The 16,965-nt window shown below is 38.2% G+C and overlaps 2 protein-coding genes across 4 annotated transcripts in view; one reads left to right on the forward strand and one right to left on the reverse strand.

The window, feature by feature from the left end:
* Nucleotides 1–9,068, forward strand: part of LOC141437636 (transmembrane channel-like protein) — a 31,101-nt gene extending 22,033 nt beyond the window's left edge. For both annotated transcript variants that reach the window (XM_074101088.1, XM_074101094.1), the window contains exons 7-15: nt 272–460; nt 1,331–1,461; nt 2,186–2,287; nt 2,476–2,667; nt 3,278–3,520; nt 3,988–5,296; nt 5,857–6,453; nt 6,565–6,778; nt 7,021–9,068. In XM_074101088.1, the coding sequence (XP_073957189.1) occupies nt 272–460; nt 1,331–1,461; nt 2,186–2,287; nt 2,476–2,667; nt 3,278–3,520; nt 3,988–5,296; nt 5,857–6,453; nt 6,565–6,778; nt 7,021–7,625 (3,582 nt within the window). In that variant the 3' untranslated portion in view covers nt 7,626–9,068. The remainder of the gene's footprint in view (nt 1–271; nt 461–1,330; nt 1,462–2,185; nt 2,288–2,475; nt 2,668–3,277; nt 3,521–3,987; nt 5,297–5,856; nt 6,454–6,564; nt 6,779–7,020) is intronic.
* A 588-nt stretch (nt 9,069–9,656) lies between these two features.
* Nucleotides 9,657–13,313, reverse strand: LOC141440086 (uncharacterized). Of its 2 annotated transcripts, none has more exons than XM_074104562.1 (3): nt 12,949–13,313; nt 12,286–12,375; nt 9,657–11,204 (listed from the first exon to the last, which is right to left on the reverse strand). In XM_074104562.1, the coding sequence occupies exons 1-3, from the start codon at nt 13,216–13,218 to the stop codon at nt 10,185–10,187; spliced, it is 1,380 nt and encodes a 459-aa protein (XP_073960663.1). In that variant the 5' UTR covers nt 13,219–13,313; the 3' UTR covers nt 9,657–10,184. The 2 variants fall into 2 exon arrangements, with proteins under 2 accessions (XP_073960663.1, XP_073960665.1); XM_074104564.1 differs by having other exon boundaries at nt 12,286–12,391; nt 12,949–13,013.
* Between the last annotated feature and the right edge of the window lie 3,652 nt (nt 13,314–16,965).

The following is a 16,965-nucleotide window of genomic DNA, read 5'->3' on the forward strand; positions in this document are numbered from 1 at the left end:
CAATCTACTATTTCTAACACTAAAATCAACTGTACTAGAACCTAGCTTGCGACAGAAAATCACCTACATTGTAGTATATCTTTTCCAACAGTATCAGCATTAACTTTTTTTTAAATACATTCAGGGGTAGCTCCCGTATGCTTTTCGGTAGTTTGTTAAAAAATTTCATACACATGGTAAAGCATTTTTTTCTATATAAAGCTGTTTGTAGTTTTCTATTTGTCAGATTTATATCAGACATAATTGTCTTCCATCTTTTTCCTTCTCTCAGAAACTGCACCAGCTGAAGCGAGAAGCCGCTAACACATCTAACCTCCTGATACCTTGGGAGCTTCGCATCAAGGAGATAGAGTCGCACTTCGGCTCGGTCGTGGCTTCCTACTTTACGTTCCTGCGGTGGCTGTTTTGGGTGAACCTGGTCATTGGGTTTATATTGCTCATCTTTGTGATAATCCCAGAGGTAAGTTTTCTAGAAATATTTAAGTCTTAGCGGGGTCTGTATTAATTCGCATAAAATTAACTGTCCTAATTGAAATTGGCGTAACGTTATTTCACATAGTTATTAATTCGTATAGCTGAATACGCATAACGAATACGCATAATGTGGATTAACATAACGGTAAGTTGCCATAAATTTAAGTAGCATAACATTAATTTGCATAAGTAATAAACAGTATAAATATAAAATGATTATTTTAATGAAAGTGAAATATTATTACTAAAAGTAAAATATATTGTTTTATTTACTGAGAACTGAACTACTACGTGAAAATAATTATTATGGGCTTTTATAAAAAAATAACTAACATCGAAGGCTAAGGTGGGAGCTACGCTGCGCTTCGCTCGCGCCTTAGCCTTCTGAACCTAACCTAACCGAGTCGGTTTTATCCTGACCAAGCTAATTTACTCGCTTAATAAAATTATGCAAATTCATTTTATAACAGTTAAAGTTATAATTAATAATGTTATTCAAATTTCAACTATGCGGATTCATTATTATGCTATATAAGTGTTATGCTTCTTTATAATTATGCAAGTTCACTGTTATGCCAAATCTGTTATGCGAATTCATATTAGGACAATTAATGTTATGCGAAATAAGGGGCACCCTTTATGGCGTCCAAGAAAATGTCTAGGAAAGATAACAGGAAAGGTTTCTTGTCAGGCATTTCGGGATGACTTACGTTACCATCATACCGATGGATTTCTCTTTGGAGTAGGAACTATTGGTCTCTTCCAGTGCTGGTTATTTTATTAATAGTTACGAAGAACAAGATGTTAAATGAAAGCTTGTAAGTAAAAGTGTTATGATAAAGTATATCGTTCCTAGTGTCTGACCGGCAACGCTGAGTTGGACAGGGAGCGTAAAACAATAAGACCAGAAGACCAGCAGAACGCCAGCAACCTCCTCACACTCTGGGAGTTCGAGGGGTTCTTAAAAGTGTCCCCTATATTTTACGGGTAAGACCACCATTTCTAAATTTATTGCTCAGAGCCATGTGCTAGTCTTATTACTATGGCCCTGGCTCTGTAATTTAACCCTTTATTAGACCCCATTTACTGGAGCGTAATACCATAGAATCAAAAGCAGCTATCGAATACATACCTGACAAATAATATTTTAAAAGCTAGTCGTAGTTTCAATAGTTACAATGGAAATTGTGACGTATTATGAAAACAATAAGGTTCAGTTTCCAACTAAAAGCAAGTGGTCGCTAAATCGGATCTGCCTTATTAAGGGTTAAAGAGAAAACACCTATTAAAAAACAGAGGGCCTGCTCTGGAATCAGGAAATCGAAGTTCGTATCGTACCGTCCCTCTCACTCACGTATTTAATAGTATAAGCCTCAAAGGGACGGAACGACACGAACTTCGATTTTCATTCGGTTCCATTTTCACGTTGTAAAACGAAATGACTTTTATGCCATGCCAACCAAAACATTCTACTAACCGAAAGTTGGCTTTTGAAAAGTGATTTTATAACAAACATACCAAACGTTCAGTTGGTAACTGTGAGGTTGGGATATTTTATTTAGTTTAGTTTTATTAAACTAAATCATTTGATAAGTTGGCAAGTGATCATTTGGCGAAATGAAATTCTGCGAAAAGTTGGTTGGGAACTAATAATCGGCGAAACGATTTTTTGCGAAAAATAAGAAAACCCTTTAAAATATTGAATCCACAGATACTACAGCAGCATAGAACGGTCTCAGTACAGGATGCCTCTGGCGTATTTCCTTACTGGCCTCGTCGTGTATATCTACAGTTTTGTCGCCATATTAAAAAAGTGAGTTCCGTATGTTAACTTTTTTTACTACCGGGACGGTTCTTGTAAAGCGTTATTTTTGATATCTGCACCGCCTTAAGATCAAACCCAGTGTCTCACTCAAGCTTTGTAATTAAGTAAATCTTCCAACCAGGCTCTCAAGTCGTCAACATAGGTCTACAAACTAACAATATATTGATGATTCCTAGAATGGCGGAAAACTCTCGCATGTCCAAGCTGTCAGAGAAGGAAGACGAATGCATCTTCTCGTGGAAACTGTTCACTGGCTGGGACTTCATGATCGGGAATGCTGAAACAGCGCACAATCGGGCGGCCTCGGTCATCCTCGGGTTCAAGGAAGCCTTGCTTGAGGAAGCCGAGAAGAAAAAAGACCCTAGAAAGTAAGTATTTGCAAGTTACACAAAAGATCCCTACGGCTCGAAGTGTATCCGCAAGGACCCCTAATGATAAGATAAGTATTTGCAAAGCAAAGCCAGCCACAAAACAAATGAAGTGACGTGCTCTGTACGCCACAGAAAAACCAGCGACAAATCAACTTGATTTTAAATTCCGCTGCAAAAGGATTAATTTCGAGTTGTATGATCATGCATAGATGACCGTGGCATGTGAAGCATTCTATTAGTTGTCACGACTAGATGACCGGGGCAGTAAAGAGGCTAACGAGGACAAGGTAGCGTAGTGGGCCTGACTTTGTATTCTGATTTGATTAGCGACTAAGTGACCTAATGATGCAGCAGCGCTCTCTTCTGCCAATTACGAAACTCCAGACTCCAGCTCTGGGGTGTGGAACGCTATGAGAAATTACCACACTATTTCCCAAAGAAAGTTGTCATGAAGGGATACTGATCCCCTTCCGATCCTCCTCATGCTTAGAGTATGTTGACATAGAAGAGAGAGGGAGAGTGAGTTCTACTTGCATTTCAATTCTTACCATGCGCTTTTAAATCGCTACATCTGTGGCTACCTTAACACCTTTTAATTTGATTTCAGCTGGCGAATCATCTCTAAACGGGCCATCGTGAACGTTATAGTTCTCCTTCTGCTGGCCACCTCTGTGTTCGTCGTCATCAATGTCGTGTCCGAGGACCGGAAGAAGCCCGGCAGTTGGCTGCACGAGAATTTGACCACTATCGTGGTCACAACCATTTCGATCATCTTCCCCGTCGCTTTTGAGTATCTCGGGTTGCTGGAGCATTACCATCCGCGGAGGCAGTTGCGATGGCAGTTGGCAAGGTAAGAATAGATACAAAATATTGATAATTAAGATAAATAGAACTCCCCAAATGGTAATCCCTTAAAAAAATATACCCCTGTAAATATTGTTCTGTATAGGTATATATTTTTTATTAATTTAAGGATACAATATAATTTTCATCACACTTGCACGTAAACAGTATCACAACATAAAGGTGAACTTGGCCGTAATGCCCCATATAAAACCCTCGATCTTTTTGTCTTGTCATGAAACCCAAAGTGCGCTGCACGACCTGCAGAAGGACCTCGTACACGCACATCAGGCACATGCTGCAGAGAGCGAGAGCAGCGGAGAGCCTATTATTATTATTTTATATTAAAGCCCTCAGTCACCGACTTCGGGTTTCTAATAGACTCTCGTTCGTAATTCCTTACTTGCCGCCCTTAAGACACAATGTAGGTACCATAATTTAACATGTTTATTTTTTCTGTTTGTGTGTTTTCAGAATCATGGTGCTCAATCTCTTAAACCTGTTCTCGTTAATATTCGCTTTGTTCAGCAAAATTCAGGGGATGAGCGAAGAATTAGAGAAACTAAAACCATCTCTTAACGAGTCTACTACTCCTAATAACACATCAGTCATCAACGACACTGTAGCAGTAACTGTAAGTGTACTTTGCACAACGATACCAAAAGCTTGCTTACCTTGTGACATGTTCTTTGCTATACCAACTATAGCAGCTGCCACTAAACTTTCTACGAAAGAAACAGCAGACAAAGCTTTCCATGCAAGCTCACTAGAACCAACATCACATTACAAACGCAATTCAATCGGGAAAGATGAAAACAATAACGTTGCCGCCTATGGCGCAACTATGCGCAGCCGTTCAGAAATAATGACAGCCGAAAATCTAATCCAAAATTTTAATCTTGATTCTCTAACTATTGAGGAGTTAGAAAAGCGATACAATATAACTGGTAGTTCAACAGAAAGCGATGGCAGTCAAGAAGATACCGGAGTAAATTATTACGATGAAACTGATACCACTAAATCGGAACTTAGTGACCCTACAGATTCCGATATACGCAGTAAAATCAGCAACACGTTTTCAACTAATGTGATGGATGTAAATCAAACATCTGAATATACTACAAGTATCTGGAATGATACATCAATTACTATCACAGATGCTACAGATTGGACTGATACAAGTGGTACTACGGAAGACAATACAATTATGTTTGAAACCACCTTAAGTGTATTTGATGATATTACACAATTTTCAACAGATGAAACTAGCACAGTGGAAGAATCAACCGTCTCAGAATTTTTCTCGAGTACTAATGACTTAGCTAGCCTTATAGATACTACTGTTGAAGATGTTACACCAACGCCAACTAACACTTATTATTCTAGCCAAACTGGAACAGAAGAAATGTATTCAGCATCAAGTGATGATGTCACATTTGATTTGTCTAGAACTCAAACAACAGAAGTTGCAAAGTATTGCCCTGATTACTTATTCAATTGTACAACGAACTGCGGAGAAAAGAATGTCACACATCAGATAAAAATGTCTAATTGTAAAGTTATTGAAACATTGTGTTTTGAAACTAAAATTATACCTAAAAGTCAGCTGAATGCATCTACCACAGCAAATGCAATAAACGCATCAGAAAGAGATATTGTTTATCTTACAGAAGAAAGGAGAAAAATTTATAATTTGAGCTCAGCAACGCGATCAAAGTTGATGTCACTTTGTTGGGAAACTATGTTCGGACAAGAATTGGTGAAGTTGACTATGATGGACTTGGTAAATATTAAAACAATAATGCAGTTCCGGGTCGGTATCAAAACGATCCTTATGCAGAACAGGTCATTTTGTAGATTCAGTCGTTTTGATACCAACCCTTGAATACATTAGGTTCATCGGTAGTAGAAATTTAAAGTAATATAGTAATTAATAATAAGTTATTGTAAGTATCACTATCACGCCGTTAGGCATACATACAAATAGTCGTGGAGCATATACTTACACGCGTAATAATTCTCATTGTAGCTACTTAATAATTACAGTTTGAAATTTTGATACTTAAAGTTTTCATTTAACTAATATAATAAATAATAAATAAATATCATGGGACACTGACATTGATTGACCTAGTCCCAAACTAAGCAAAGCTTGCACATACACTATGGATACCAGGCAACGGATAAACATACTCTATAAAGATAAATAAATACATACTTAAATACATATTAAACATCCAAGACCCGAGAACAAATATTCGTATTATATCATCTATATTTCTTATAACTGTAATTTAATTTCTTTACTTATTCATATTTCACACATGTCCATCTTATTTACAGGTATTCTTGTTGTTTGGCACACTTTTTATGGATTTCTTCCGAGCCTTGTTCGTTCGTTACATGAACCGCTGCTGGTGCTGGGACTTGGAGAAAAAGTTCCCTGAATACGGAGACTTCAAAATTGCCGAAAACATTCTACACCTCATCAACAACCAAGGGATGGTGTGGATGGGCATGTTCTTTTCACCAGGATTGGTCATTATCAACGTGTTCAAGCTCGTCATCATGATGTACCTACGCTCCTGGGCTGTCATGACGTGCAATGTACCGCACGAAGTGGTATTCAGGGTCTCAAAAAGCAATAACTTCTACTTAGGGCTTCTTCTTACCATGCTCTTTTTGTGCGTTCTGCCAGTTGGCTACTCCATAGTATGGGTAAAACCTTCATGGCATTGCGGTCCTTTCTCAGAGCTTGAAAGGATATATGAAATACTAACTAATAACTTAATCAGTTTGCTGCCTAAATGGCTCAAATTTGCAGTGAAGTACATAGCGTCACCTGCCATAGTAATTCCTTTATTGGTGTTACTCATATTGATTATTTACTATTTGATATCTTTGACGAATTCTTTGAGAGAAGCCAACAATGATTTGAAGGTAAGGTTTCTTCAATTTCACTTTAAATGCAAGTACTGATAATTTTAAAAAAACAAGTTTGAAGTAAATCATATGATTTTTAAATTGACCATAATAATCCGTCTATTTTAGATACAGCTACGCCGTGAACGTACAGAAGAGAGACGCAAGATGTTCCAAATGGTCGATACCAGGAGAAAAGGGCAATCCGCCATGGACAATACTCCTTTCGCCAGGTGGAAGAAAGCTCTACCTGGTTTGCCGATGGGCAAATCTATAGACTCCGATGATCGCAAGACTGCAACAGATGACGACAAAGTCCGGCCGAAACCGTTAAAGAAAAAAGGTATAGGACTAAGGTCCAAAGATAATTAATACAACTTGTAAAGTTAGCTGTAGAGAAAACGTACCACGTTAACGGTGGCAACTACAACAGGGGGTACTTTTTCCCTGCAGCAGACTGTACCTACGTCGAGAAACTTCAGAGTCCACCCAGTCTTACAAAATTAAAAATTATCCGTCTATTTAAGTACCTATTTGTTGATGTTTTATTTAACGTTGTATTTAAACGGTTAAATTTTTATACAGGTAACTTTTTAGCAAATTTAGTGGGACAAGTTGTGGATAAAAAATCAGAAATATCAGAACTAGACAACGATCCATCTATTTCACCGAACAACGGCGATGAAACCGATACAGACTTCCACGAAACTTTGCCAAGAGAAGTCCTAAAAATTAAAGACATAACAATAGTAAAACCTGATAAAAAGAACGTTGAATTCAAAACCAAAGTCAACGAAGAAATAAACAAAGAAACTAGAAATATGAAACTGAAAGCTGACAAAGATGATCGCACAGATAAAGCAGCTGTAGAGAAACGTAATAGCGAAGTACCGAAGTCAAGTCAAGTCGATAAAGCAATTGCAAAAAAGGTTAACAAAAAACAGACGTCAGAAACTAGTACACATTCAAAGCAATCTGATGTTGGGTCAATCATTCCAGTGATTACTATAAGCACTACTGAAAGCGATGACGATTTCATACATGTCAAGGAAAAGAAAGAGGAACCCAGTACGAAAAAGCAGATTGACCTGAAATCATTGAGAAGACAAAGCAGCGTGGATAGTAGTAAAGAGCAGAAAGTTGAGAGAAAGAAATCAGAAGAAGGACATAAATTTCAATATTCTCTCTAATAAAAGATTATAGAAGAAATTTCGCGACATGAGCAAGAAATTAGAAAACAAGAATCAAGTTATATTGTAGAATTTTAGATTTACATTTAAAGCCTGTTTCACCACTCCTTGAATTATGTTTCTGATATGTAGGGTTCCGTACATCCTAGTAGCAAAACGGGACCCTTATAGAATCACTCGTGTGTCTGTCCGTCTGTCCATCCATCACAGCAAATTTCATACATTTTTTTATTATTTAATTATGATACTAGTTTATAATGAGACTTTGTTGGTCCTTTCAGATTGGCGCTAGAGTAGCAAGTGTCTGAAATAATTTAGTAAATAGAATAACTAATAAATAACTAAATAACACGGGTAACTTGACACCTAATTAATCTAGTCTCGAAGTAAGCAAAGCTTGTGTTATGTTATGTCTACTAGGCAATGGATGACCATACTTAAATAGATGCATACATACATACTTAATACATCCTGCTAATATTATATTGTGAAAGTTTGTGAGTGAGTGAGTGAGTCTGTTTGTTACTTCTTCACGCTGAAACGACTGGACGGATTTGGATGAAATTTGGTAAAAAGTTAGTTTATAACCTGGATTAAAAAATAGAATACTTTTTATCCCGATATTCACGGGATAGGGATAAAATGTCGAACTAATAACCGCTGGGCTTAGAGTCATGAAATTTGGTATGCAGGATATCTGGAATAATACATAGGCTGCTTTTTATCCCGATATTCCCACGGGATAGGGATAAAATCTCCAAATAACAACCGCTGGGTTTATGTAGTTTTAGGGAATTCCCACGAGAATTTAATAAAATCCCGGAATTTCAATTTAACTGCTGTATCTAATAATTTACGCGTGCAAAGCCGCGGGTAAACGCTAGTATTAAATATCCTTCTACATCAGATTATTCAGTATTCAATAGATCTGTATGACATATATTGAATAATGTTTCCCATCATATTTTGTCGGAAACGTTCATATTTATCCCGCTTTCTCTACTAGCTTGATGAAGTTTACTGATGATAATTGAGAAAGAAAGATATACTTAATTTTCCAACATAATACGATGGTAAAACCTTGTCACCGTATATAATATGCTAAAGCAGTAGGGAAGCTACGAACAAATCGATCGAAACGAACACACACAGACGCGCGCTCTACACGGCCTCTAAGGGGCTCTCGCGGTACTGCAGTCGCGAGTGACGCGTCGAAACGAGTAGTCGCCGCGTTGCGTTGTTTCCATTGCGTGCGCCCTAGACAATCCGCGATATTAACAACTATGCCTAGGAAATATTGTACAGTGTATAGCTGCTTGAATTGAACTCAGAAACGTCGACACCCATAGATACATACACACACTCACACGCACACACATTCACACACACACACACACACACACACACACACACACACACACATATACGTGACGAACACTGACTTGCAAGATACGGGCCTTTTTCTTTGTAATTGTTCATTCCTCTTTTGTGCAATTTTATCTTATTGAATAAAGATTTTTATTATTATTATTTACTATTAGTACCTAAATAAAATCATTTTTCTTTTAAATAAAAAGTTTGGTTGTTTTGGTGATAGGTGATACAAAGGGAAGTGAGTCAAATTTAACTTGCAAGATTTGAACCGAATATACAATACATACAATTACAAGTTAAATAAAAGCTTGTAATAGAAGGCCTAATAAGCTGAGATACAGCGCGAACTAAACATTTCTTTTTCAGTTTTACAAAAAATAAGTCGCCAACCCTAACGGTCCATTGAAGCGTAGGTATTTATCTCAAAAATATTTCTCGCGTCCATACTGCTTTAGCTTATATTATATAATGTGACTTTGTTCACTGCATCTGTACTGATCTGTACCTACCTGTCTTGTTCAAGTAATAAAATTGTGTAGAAATACTAAAATAACTAACTAGTTTTTTTCATAAATTTGCATAAGTATAATTTTATAGTTTTATTTATAAGTTCTAGTCGTTTTTATAATGATTAAAAATATTAAGAAGCATGTTTTTTATTTGTTAAAACTCTGTGAATAAAGTTTCAAAAGCGAAGTCGTAAAAAAGGTATAGTATCATACGTCTAAAAAAGCAGCTGGTCTAAGAAGCAACTGGTCTAAAAAGCAACTGGTCCTAACCTGTTTTTTGTCGAAAACTTGAGAAAAACCTAGGTTAGGTTAGAGTTTGGGTCAAGGCGCGAAGCACCTCAGCTAGGCAATAGGAGCTCCATCAAATTTGAGTCAAAGAATTTTAGACCATAGCTACTAGACCAGCTGGTTTTTTGGACGAAGGACGAAATTATACTGACCCGTAAAAACATGTAAGTAAAACATAATCAAAATGAAAACGATTATTTTGCAAGTAGACCGCAAATGACTGTTTTACATGTCACTTTTTACAACAGCCACAGAAACTACTATTATGGCATGACTGTCCAATGGGTACATCTCATAATACAGAGTAAAAAAATCCTCTTTCACTTTCGTACAAATTCTGAAGTCAACGGAACATAATATTCAGGGAAATAATTCATAAGTAGAGCACTTATATTTCTTTAATAGCGGTTATATAGCAGACTAAACTCACAAGAACTATCAAAGACCATTCTATTGTGACGCTTGAAGTGGCATTGCATAATTTTCCTTTGCATACGCAAACGTGAAATCTGGCGAAGAGGTACACCGCCCGGCTGAACGGTGTCAGTATGGCGTACGGGCTAACAACGCACTTATTCATTTCATTTTTCAACATTTTCTCCATCCGTATGTACCTTTTAGACGCATAAGACTGCCCTTTGATGGGGTCTTTCTGTCGGCATCCCCGCTCGTCATACATCGAACCCACGTCTATATATCTCTTGAAACAGCTACCATATAAACGCTCGTTCACACCTCCCTGGCACTGTTTCATGAAGTTGCGTCTCATACCATAGTTCCTTCCATCGGGACTATCGAATGCATCGTGGCACCATTTATCACCCAGAGTTTTATTATTCAAACCGCATTCGTAGCACAGCCATTTAGGAACCTTATTCTGCTGACGTAGTGCCGCACGCGGTAATTTAAAAGCTTTCTGTTTTCTATGTTTCGCTGAGAACCGTTTCTTCGCTGCGGTTGTCCTAGTGGCTGTTATGTTATGGGTTGAATTTGTGAACTTTATCACAACGCGTAATTTGTTTTTTTCCTTTGGCCGGGTGAACCAGGTCAAAGTCGGTCTAGGAGCCATGGTAACAGTTGTCCGCGGCACAAATGTGGGGATACCAGTGTATTGTTCTACTTCGTCATCTATTGGCAGTGTGGGTAGAATATAATCTTCAGGGTAGATAAACCGGTCTAGAATACCGACGTCAAATTTCGACGCTCTTTCTGTAGTGAAATTCAGCGTCTCGCGTGACATGTTTCTTTTCTGTATGTCTTGGCTTAGTGTAGACTGTATAGCGGGGAAGTGGCTCCTCCAGGAAGGGGGTTTGGTCTTCGGAGGAAACGTTGGGACCATTGGCACTATCACGGCGAAAGTGCTTAAAGTAATCGTTGGCCAGGGCTCTTCGTTGTACGGAACCTCAGTCTGGAAGGATAGAAAAGAATTAAGTATCTACAGAATAATAACGTAATAAACAGTTACCGTAAACTACTTCAACTTTGCCCTCTGGCCCCAACATTGCCTGATTTGATTTAGAGTCGATAACTTAGCACTCTTATAGGTTTTAAACTTTTATCTACACGGGAATTATTATTACGGGGGGATAAAAGTTTAAAAACCTAAAGGGTGCTGAGTTATCGACTCTAAATAGAATCAGGCAATGTTGGGGTCAGAGGGCAAAGTTGAAGCAGTTTACGGTAAATCAGAAAAACGGAAAATAACTTGAGCCACTTCCACGAGGTCTAGAGGTCTAGAGGTTTGCAGAGAGTTGAAACTAAGAGTATGATGGCAGAGATATCGATATGTTGAAAGGAAGAACGACTACTGTCGTTTATGTATCACAAAGTAACGAGCGTCACTTATCATCGAGCACACTGAGTTTTGTCGTGCCAAGCAACTAATTGTTGTCAAGCTCAGCGCCCGGGCGGCTTCGTGTGTAAATGTAACGCAGTTTATATTGGGGACTTACCTACTGAGTACTGACCAAGTTCAACAGTAATAGTAAAGACGTCAGCTAGAAGCTAGATGTTGCCAGAAGTTTTTTATACCCTTTTTTGAACAAGTTAAGGTGGAAAAAACTACTTACTAATAAAGTATTACAAATGTGAAACTTTGTGAAGATGTTTGGATGTTTGTCACTCAATCACCTCTAATCCGCTGGACCGATTTAGATGAAATTCGGTATACAGATAGTTTGAAGGACGTAAAATAGTTTTTATCCAGTTATGCTCCCGCGAAAAAGCGATAAACAAATACTACGCGAACGGAGTCGCGGGCAACAGATAGTAATCTGTAAATAAAAATATTATAAGGAGTTAGTAACAAGTGACACTGCTCACTGCGCTGCGGTTCTATTTAACGAATTTTAGGGTTATTTTTTGAACAATTTCCATTATTCGGTCAGGCTCTTAGCGGGCTGAAAAAAAAGTCTCTGCCGAGCCCTTCATTGGGAAAGAGACGTGATTGTATATGTATGTATGTATAAAGATTCATGTGTCCAGCTTGCCTGTAAAGGTTGAAGGTTGGTGCCAACGAAAAAGTTTCCAGAACTGTTGATCACAGGCATCAGCTTCGTCGGCCTGACTGGCAAGTTCACCTGGAACCGATCCAATCTGTACAATAGATCAAGAAAGCGCTTTACACCGACACAAAAAGAGTGTGCAACGTTTTCGCTGCAAGCGCTCAACGATTTCGCTGAGGCTCGTTCGCCGTCCCTCTCGCTCTCGTATTAAATAGTATAAGTGCCAGAGGGACCGCACGGCACGAACTTCGAGTTTCGAGTTTCGCAGTAGCCCTGCTGGGCGCTCTATACAGCTAACTCGCAGCACAGAATAAGTAATAGTACAAGTACAGAAGTTTCACTGCCGTACAAAAATGACGTTTAGGCATAAGAATCGTGCCTACTGTACGCTTCTCTGTCTATCGCATAACTCGTGTTCACTCGCACGCGTTGAGTCGCACTGAATCGCCTCAACGTTGGGGAGGCCCGGTATGTACTTGTAGCTCGGCGGCGGAATGGCCTAGTGACACCCCCCTGCTCGCAGCGAAAATCGTTGCGCGCTCGCTTCGCTTTTAACCCGCCTACAAAACGCTACTGTGATAAGGAATGGTGAACGTGAAAAATTAACTATCTTGTATGTTGGTAAACAAGTCCATATTGTGTACTTACATAACTGTCCATAATATAGTCTGGATCATCGTTTTTTTGACCCTTAGATTTGTTCCGACGCGGGTCATCATCTAAATCATCATTTATATAATCTTTGACGCCTAGTGTATTCGTTTCTTCTTCCGGCGCTGGTTCATCATTGTCTTGATGATGGACAACTGAGGAATCTACCATTGGTATATACACTTGTTGACTCTTCATTAGTCTAGGGTTCCTTTCGCAGCCAACGAGTGATATTGTAAAATGAGTTAGTAACAAAAATATAAACATAGTAAAATAAACTTAATAAATAAAATACATAGTATAAAATTGACGTGCCTTTCAAAAGAAAGGTACATCAAGATATGTACTAATACTCTTTTAGCTTTGGGTACAATTATGACAGAATGACAGCGTGACAGTTGTTAAGGTTATCAAGCAAGATTACGTTGCTCTAAAAAGTTATTATTAATGTAATTGTTTCTAAGAAACTTTAGTCTGTTTTTAACTTGTTTTTAATGTTGTTGATGGCCAACCTTCAGTAATTGGAGAAGCAACACAAGAAGAAGAAGTCTGCTTTTAACCCCCGACGCCTCCCGGTGCAAAAAAGGGGTGTTATAGGCTGTGGCTCCACGGAGGCGGAGACGAGCGGAGCAGAGGGGAGACGTGTACAGATCGACCATTCATATTACATCTCGTCTCCAAGATGTGGATTTCAACTGGATTTCATTGATCGATCCTACACGTCTTCTCTCCGCTCCGCTTGTAGCCGCAGCCTTCAGTTTGACGACTTTTGCTGTGATAGGTGGATTAGACAGATAGAAGACTCAAATGAGTCCTAAAGTAGGCTGTCATCGTTCATCCACCATTACCTCTCATATTTCGTTTTCTAGAGTTTTTTCACCGTACAACCGCAAAACCTACTAGACACTGGCAAAATTGTCCTCCGATGGACAGAGCCATATTTAAAAAAACAACATCGAGTCCTAAAGTATTTCGTTTTGTTACTTGGATGTACAGTTAGCAGCAGAAGTAAATGAGCAGTTGTAGTGCTCATAATGATCTAATCACTCAGATCGTATTACTTTGGCAGTTGAGTCGTGTGTATATTATTTTGAGCACAGTAGCCGCTCATCCACTTCTGATGCTGACTGTACGGTACCCTAAAACCCAAAAGTTAATCTCGTATCTCAAAAAATGAGTTACTTTTTTATATGAGTTTTGTAACAAGAAGTGAGTTTATTTCATAATAGTTGGGAACGGATGGACCCCGGATCTAAAGTTTTTGATATGTTACAGATTCTAAGGTCCCTAACGGTGCTACCTCTGTTTTCGGGTCCTTTTCAGAATTTAGTTTAGTTTTTTAGAGACTTTTGTTCAGAACTTTGAAATATAACAAAATCTCAGGACATTTAACTGAAAGCACATTTTCCATACTTTAGGTCCGGGTCCTTTATATCGTCCAACTTTAAAGAGCGCTCCGAACCGGCGCCGGCGACAGAACTAACAAAAAATGGACAAGCGTGAGTCGTAATAGTCTATGGGGTGTCTGGACAAGAAGAGTCCCCATCTCATCCCGTTGAGTGTCGTAGATGGCGATTGAAGGAAAATATAGAAGACAGGCAGCGTCTTCTGCGTATACTATATTATTATCTAGCACTGTATGAGTATAGTTCTTCCACTATTTTTGACTCAAACTCACTCTTTGTCGGACCCTAACTGGTAGCTCCTCTCATCCACTCAAAGGTTGGTCTGTCAATAGTATTTCTTTTGTACAGTCACCAGCACTAATATCTGCCACAGCGGAGCGTGCAGAAATATCGGACACGTCCTTCCGGCCCTAGAAATAGAGTCGTATCAGATATTTATGCACGCTTGTTGTGTCAGATATTGGTGCTGGTGAGTGTACAATCATACTATCAATCAGCGCGATCCCCAAGCTGTCTGTCAATAATGGTGATTATGTGAACTCGCGGTTGCGGCCGGTGAAGTGCCAGGACCGATATGGCGGCGTTTCATGATATGCCTAGGAATTTCATGATCTGCTTGAACTGGCCAGATCATGATATGGCGACGTTTCCTGATATGCCTAGGATTTTCATGATCTGCCTAAACGTCACCAGGCAAATCTTTAAACGGTGAGTTTTTAACGATATGGCGGATATCCCTTAGCCAATTCATGAAATGGCGCCATTTCACGATATGCCTGGGAATTTCGTGATCTGGCGAATTTTATGATCGGCCGCCGACATACATTATGTATGCCTACCTCAAGCCAATCCGACTACAGAAGCAGATAAAATTCGACATACAAAATTGCACCCTGACTACCATACGACATTTCACGTTTAAAAAACCTGTACAAAAATGATTACTGAAAAGTGACTTAAAGTTCTTACACATCTCAAACCAAAACTTTAGGTTATAACCCTCCAACGCCACCGGCGTAAAAAAAAGGCAGCCTTTATCATCGCCCCTCCCAACCCGGCTCGAACTGGCCAGTGTAGCCAACTTAACGATTTTTTCGCCATTTTAGCGACTTTTATTGTGTAAAAATACATTTGTGTAAAAATGTTTGCTAAAAGTCTAGCTCTTTTGATATGTTGCTGTTTCTTTATACTTTAAAGACCACGTGTTTTTAATAAGTAATATTTGGAACAAAACATATATTATTATTTTTTAACTGCTAAGTAAATTTTGTTTATTTTGGCAACGATTTGCTTCAATCTTTTGCAACCAACAATATGCTCAGTCGGCAGAAACTTGTTTTAAAATTGTTTTCTTTTTTGTCAAATCGGTTCAATTATAACATTTACTCCAACTTGCTTGGTAATGTCGACCTAACTGTCGTAAACATTGTACACGAAGTTCTCCCTTATAGACTGCCACAAATAAAATAAAAATCACTTCCCGGCCGATGAGAGCGGTTGGCAAATTATATGAAAGTCCATTACTGTATTTTTTACTTTTTAAATTAAATTTTTCACTACGATAAGTCAATCTAAAAAAACAGCCTGACCTGACGATCAAATTCCTTCTACCTTTTTTTCAGTCTTAGTCTAAAATTTAGTTTAGGAAGAAACAACGTCTTTAAAAATGTCTCGAACAGTGTCACTTTTTTTTTAATATTTTGAGTTCAAGCCCAATGAAACCGAAAAAATTGGTAATAAAAGAAAATGGGTGAGTTAACTAAAAAGCGTTCAGTAGCACTTTAAATTGTAATTTAGTTATACAAAGCTTTATTCCATTTCCCTTTATATATTTTTTATATTATAATACATTTTTTAATTAAATTATTAATTCCAATTGAAAGCATTATGAGTCCTGTCGTTTACTTCAAAAAAAAAAACAAGTATCGCGAGAGATTGCGTGAAAGTACCAATTGGTACGTTTTGAAGTAACAAATTTTGAAGCCGTGCTCAAGCATTTAATTTAATTATTTTCATAAATGGCAATTCGTCCTTCGTAATTATTTACTCATTTAGTAGTTAAACTTTTCGCTCTGCAATAAATAATGTACTATTAAAGTCACATTAAAGTGGTTTCCTCAGAATCCATCGAAACGACAGCTTGCGCTCCAAAAATAATGAACTCGAGTAAATCGACAGGTACGTCTTGTTTGCCGGCGGCCGAGTTAAGCACGGACGCGTGGTGGGAGCTACTACTACACTACTAAACTACCACAAAAAATAGAATAAAATGGATTGACTCGATGGATTATCCCAGCGGATCTCACTTGCGATCCAAAGGGGTAATGCGGCCAGCGTCATGGGAACCCTGCCACAGGCAGATCTTTTAGAGCGGTAATTTTTTATAATTTTCATTGTTAAAGTTAGTTAAGCTATCTTAAGTTAGTTTCTTTTTTATGTATGTAAACTCATAATTGTACAAGGTTAATAAAATATTATATTGACTCGACTAAATTACTTACTAATCTGCTCGACTAATTATTTGGTGTTCAGACACGTTTAGCTACTAAATTACTCGCTACTAGACTAAAATACTAGCCTAGTCCGAACAAGCATTTAGCTACTTTTG

The sequence above is a fragment of the Choristoneura fumiferana genome, chromosome Z, assembly GCF_025370935.1.
Source record: "Choristoneura fumiferana chromosome Z, NRCan_CFum_1, whole genome shotgun sequence".
Classification (NCBI taxonomy): domain Eukaryota; kingdom Metazoa; phylum Arthropoda; class Insecta; order Lepidoptera; family Tortricidae; genus Choristoneura; species Choristoneura fumiferana.